Source organism: Trypanosoma equiperdum (assembly GCF_001457755.1).
Source record: "Trypanosoma equiperdum strain OVI genome assembly, contig: ctg_162, whole genome shotgun sequence".
In the NCBI taxonomy this organism is placed as follows: domain Eukaryota; phylum Euglenozoa; class Kinetoplastea; order Trypanosomatida; family Trypanosomatidae; genus Trypanosoma; species Trypanosoma equiperdum.
The window spans coordinates 2,484-5,947 of NW_027123649.1; the positions used below are offsets into that span (position 1 = coordinate 2,484).

The following is a 3,464-nucleotide window of genomic DNA, read 5'->3' on the forward strand; positions in this document are numbered from 1 at the left end:
CTCCTACTCCTCCTGTTCTTCTTCATTTTCACCTTTATTTATCTATACCAAAACGGAGGCGGTTAATCAACTTTTTTTACACGTTTCATGTCATAAATATTTTTTAAAATATATATATATTTATTTTTGGGAGGGTGCAACTGCAGATGTTTTCCTCTTTTTTTGCTGTTTCCATTACACTTCACCATCACCTCCCTTTTTCCCACATCTTCTTTAAGTTATTGCCTTCACTTTTACCCTACACCCCGATGTTTTGGTTGTTGTTTAAAAAAAAATTAAAGTGTCTCCAAAAATAAAAAAAATTGTATTTCTCTTCTTCACTTCTCCTCTTTTTTTTAAAAAAATTACGCGCTTCTATTCTCACTGTCTGCTCGTCATTTTACTTTTTGCCCTGTTGTTCCCTCATTCATTATTATTATTACTGTTACTATTGCCATAAGGCCCAAAAAAAAATTGTGAGAGTAATTAACAAAAGGGGTAGTGGGAAACCTGCATTAGTGCCGAAGTCGTGTTATTATTTTTTTTTTAATTGAAAAAAAAAGTAGCAAACAAGCAAAACAAATATTTGTATCATATATATATATATATATATATATATTATTTATTTACATATAAGGGATAGAAAGAAGTAATTGCTTGGCTGGGGTTTGTGCTCCTTGAAGAAATTCATACAGCCACCATTTTCAAAGAGCCATAAAGTATTCCTTTACAAGCTAATAGAAATACCATAGAACGAGAAAGGAGGAAAAAAAGAAACACGCGAGATAAACTTTAGTTGCACGGTGTCAAATACAAGTGGCAAAAAGGGAAAAGAGAAAAAGAAAAAAGAAAATAGGCAGATATTTTTATTAAACAAGTATATATATATATATATATAACATTTACGTATTTTGGATACCAGATGGGCACACACATTATAGCGTATGACAGTGATGAAGAATTCACTCCCATTAATGTGTTGAGGAAAAGAAGAGCTGCTGCAGCCAAAGCAGCGGCTCTGGTGGCCAGACAAAACCGAAAGGCCACAGCAAAGGCACGGCAGAAGATTAGAGAACGCCTGGCGCAACTTGGTGGTGTATATGAAGAACTTTGCAATGGATTACTACCAACTCTCCTCCACCCGCCAACGGGCGCAGGACCGGTAATTGGCTGCAGTAAACCACTGCCACGCAGGCACACCGATGATGAAAACGAAACGGCATTGGTTATTAATTCAGTGAAGGAGCCGTGTGAAAATGAGATACCTTCAATAACGAGTGGCCCTACAACTCCATTTGCCGGTGCTGCCGCGGCAACACTTCAGTTATCACCCGCAGAGCAAATGGCAGCAACGATGTTAGCGATGGAAGCGGAAGGCGTCATGCCGGGAGGTGGTGGCGTCGCCGCGGTATTATTTTCCCCAAGTGAAATGTACGGTGATGTGGCGTATGGCGATGATGTGGAAATGGATGTTGGGGAGTCGGAATGTGGGCGTCCATTGGCAGCAGGGGCGGCGTTGCGGCAGTACAGTGAGAGGACACGTAATCGGATAGTACAATCCGGTAGCGATATGTTTCCGTGGTAGTTGCCGCTTATTTATTTGTTTATAATATTAGTTGCTGTCGTTGGTGGTGGTGCCTTCGCATTTTTTCTTGTTACTTCTTTTAGTGTGTCACCGAATAGCTGCTATATTTCAAGCATTTTTATGCTATTTGCGCGTGCTTCCTATTCAGTGTTTCATTATTATTATTATTTACCTGATGAATGTTTTCCCATTTTCTTCCTTTTTAATCTTCTGTGCGTGTTCGACCGACACTCCCTTTTGATCTGTACCTATATTTCTCCTTGGTGGTGTCATCTACTTTCACTATTTGAAACTGCTGTCGTTTTTGTCCGTACCGAAAGCCAAATGTTCGGTGTTTTTCCCGTTGTAAATCTCATATGATTTCACCTCTTATTCTTCACGACATTTTACCTCCCACCTCTCCTCTTTTGTTCGTACACATCTTTATCAATAGTCACACAAGCATACAAGAAATTTTATAAATTTGTATGCGAAGGTAACCATGGTGACGGGAATACGTATGCCGCAAACTCCGTACAATGTGCGTTGTTGTGCTTGTTAATATTGTGATTTATTATTATACCGTGAACCGCTACTTCTTTTCTTCTTTGGGCAGCATGTTACTAACTCGTATTCTGCTTCTGTTTGTTTGCTCAGTTGGTTTGCTGCTGTCATATCTGCCGTCCTTATACTTGCATTTTCTTGCTTTCCTGACTTTAAAAAACACCGTTATACGAACCGACTGGATGAAAGGCACCTAAAGGTTGAATCGCCTGCCCACGGTCAGCATTAAATTCGTTATTGAAGAGAAGTTACGTTGTTGTTATTGTTATTGGCATAAAATCTGCATGTTGGCGCTTCGTGCTGCCCTTGAGGCCAATAGCGGTCAGTTGTGTGGTGACAGTATTGTGCGAGCCTTATGCCAACTGACGGTACGTGACCTTGGGCAATACATATCGGCAGTACCTCCTTTTCCGCAGGAGGGCGGTAGTTCCACCGCACCATCATCTGTTGTGACCGCCTTTTCCCTTCACGACCTCCTTCATTTCCCCGGCCCCACGATTTGGAACAGTAGTTCCTTGGGTAAACGTCGTGTTGGTTGCGCTACCCTTTACGAAACGGATAGCGTTCACGTTAGTTGGTTTCTCATGTCCCCTGGAAGCATGTTGCCACTTCATGATCACTGTTTAATGGTTGTTTGGCAGCGCATGCTGTTCGGTAGTATTCGTGTTACGTCAATGGACTGGAGGGAAAAACCTCTAAGTGCCGAAGACACCATACGGAAGCAGCGTGAAGGTGGTGAAGCGGCTATTGTTTCTTCTTCTGTTGTTACTGCGCAGCGTGAACCCTGCGACCCTTCTTCAGTGACGTCTTTCGGGCCAACAGAGGGCGGTGTGCTGCATGAAATAGTGAATGAAAGTGACGGACCTGCACTTTTCTTGGACGTCATAGCACCTCCGTATCATAGCCCGCCAGATTTTTTCGACTGCGGCTACTATAAGGCATCCTTTAGCCACAGCGAAGTTGCCGGGGGGTTGCTCACTTGACGCCGTGTGCTTATGATTGTCCACCAATGGTCGAGTTTTTTCCGTTAGAGTCCCTGCGGCACGGAGCATAAATGGCACCTGCAGGTGTGTGTTCGCAGCTACATTCCAATCCCGGAAGGAGGTTGAGAAGGATGGTGTTGTGACACAAAAGGGACAGCACCAAAAAGACAACGCACGTGGAGACAAATTTCTAACCTGCACAGGTGGGTGTTGATGGTTTACGGTTAAGTTGCATAGTGGTGGTTCGGGGGGGGGGTCTGTTTTTCAGACCCAAGTGAGTGGTGAAAAGGACTGGGAGGCGCACAAAAGTTGCGAGTAACAAGGAGATACGTCAATCAGTTACTTTGATGAGTGTAGCGCTATATGTTTTTTTT

The 3,464-nt window shown here is 42.8% G+C and overlaps 1 protein-coding gene and 1 pseudogene across 2 annotated transcripts; both read left to right on the forward strand.

Annotated features, from left to right (window-relative positions):
• Positions 1-901: 901 nt before the first annotated feature.
• Positions 902-1,564, forward strand: TEOVI_000040000 (uncharacterized protein; the record flags this gene model as incomplete). Its single annotated transcript, XM_067222424.1, has 1 exon — positions 902-1,564. One exon carries the CDS (start codon positions 902-904, stop codon positions 1,562-1,564), a length of 663 nt encoding a protein of 220 aa, XP_067078525.1.
• Positions 1,565-2,391: 827 nt separating this feature from the next.
• On the forward strand, positions 2,392-3,161 carry TEOVI_000040100:pseudogene (annotated as a pseudogene). Its single transcript is given in 2 exon segments — positions 2,392-3,075; positions 3,078-3,161. Coding segments are annotated over 2 exon segments (768 nt in total).
• The last annotated feature ends 303 nt before the right edge of the window (positions 3,162-3,464 follow it).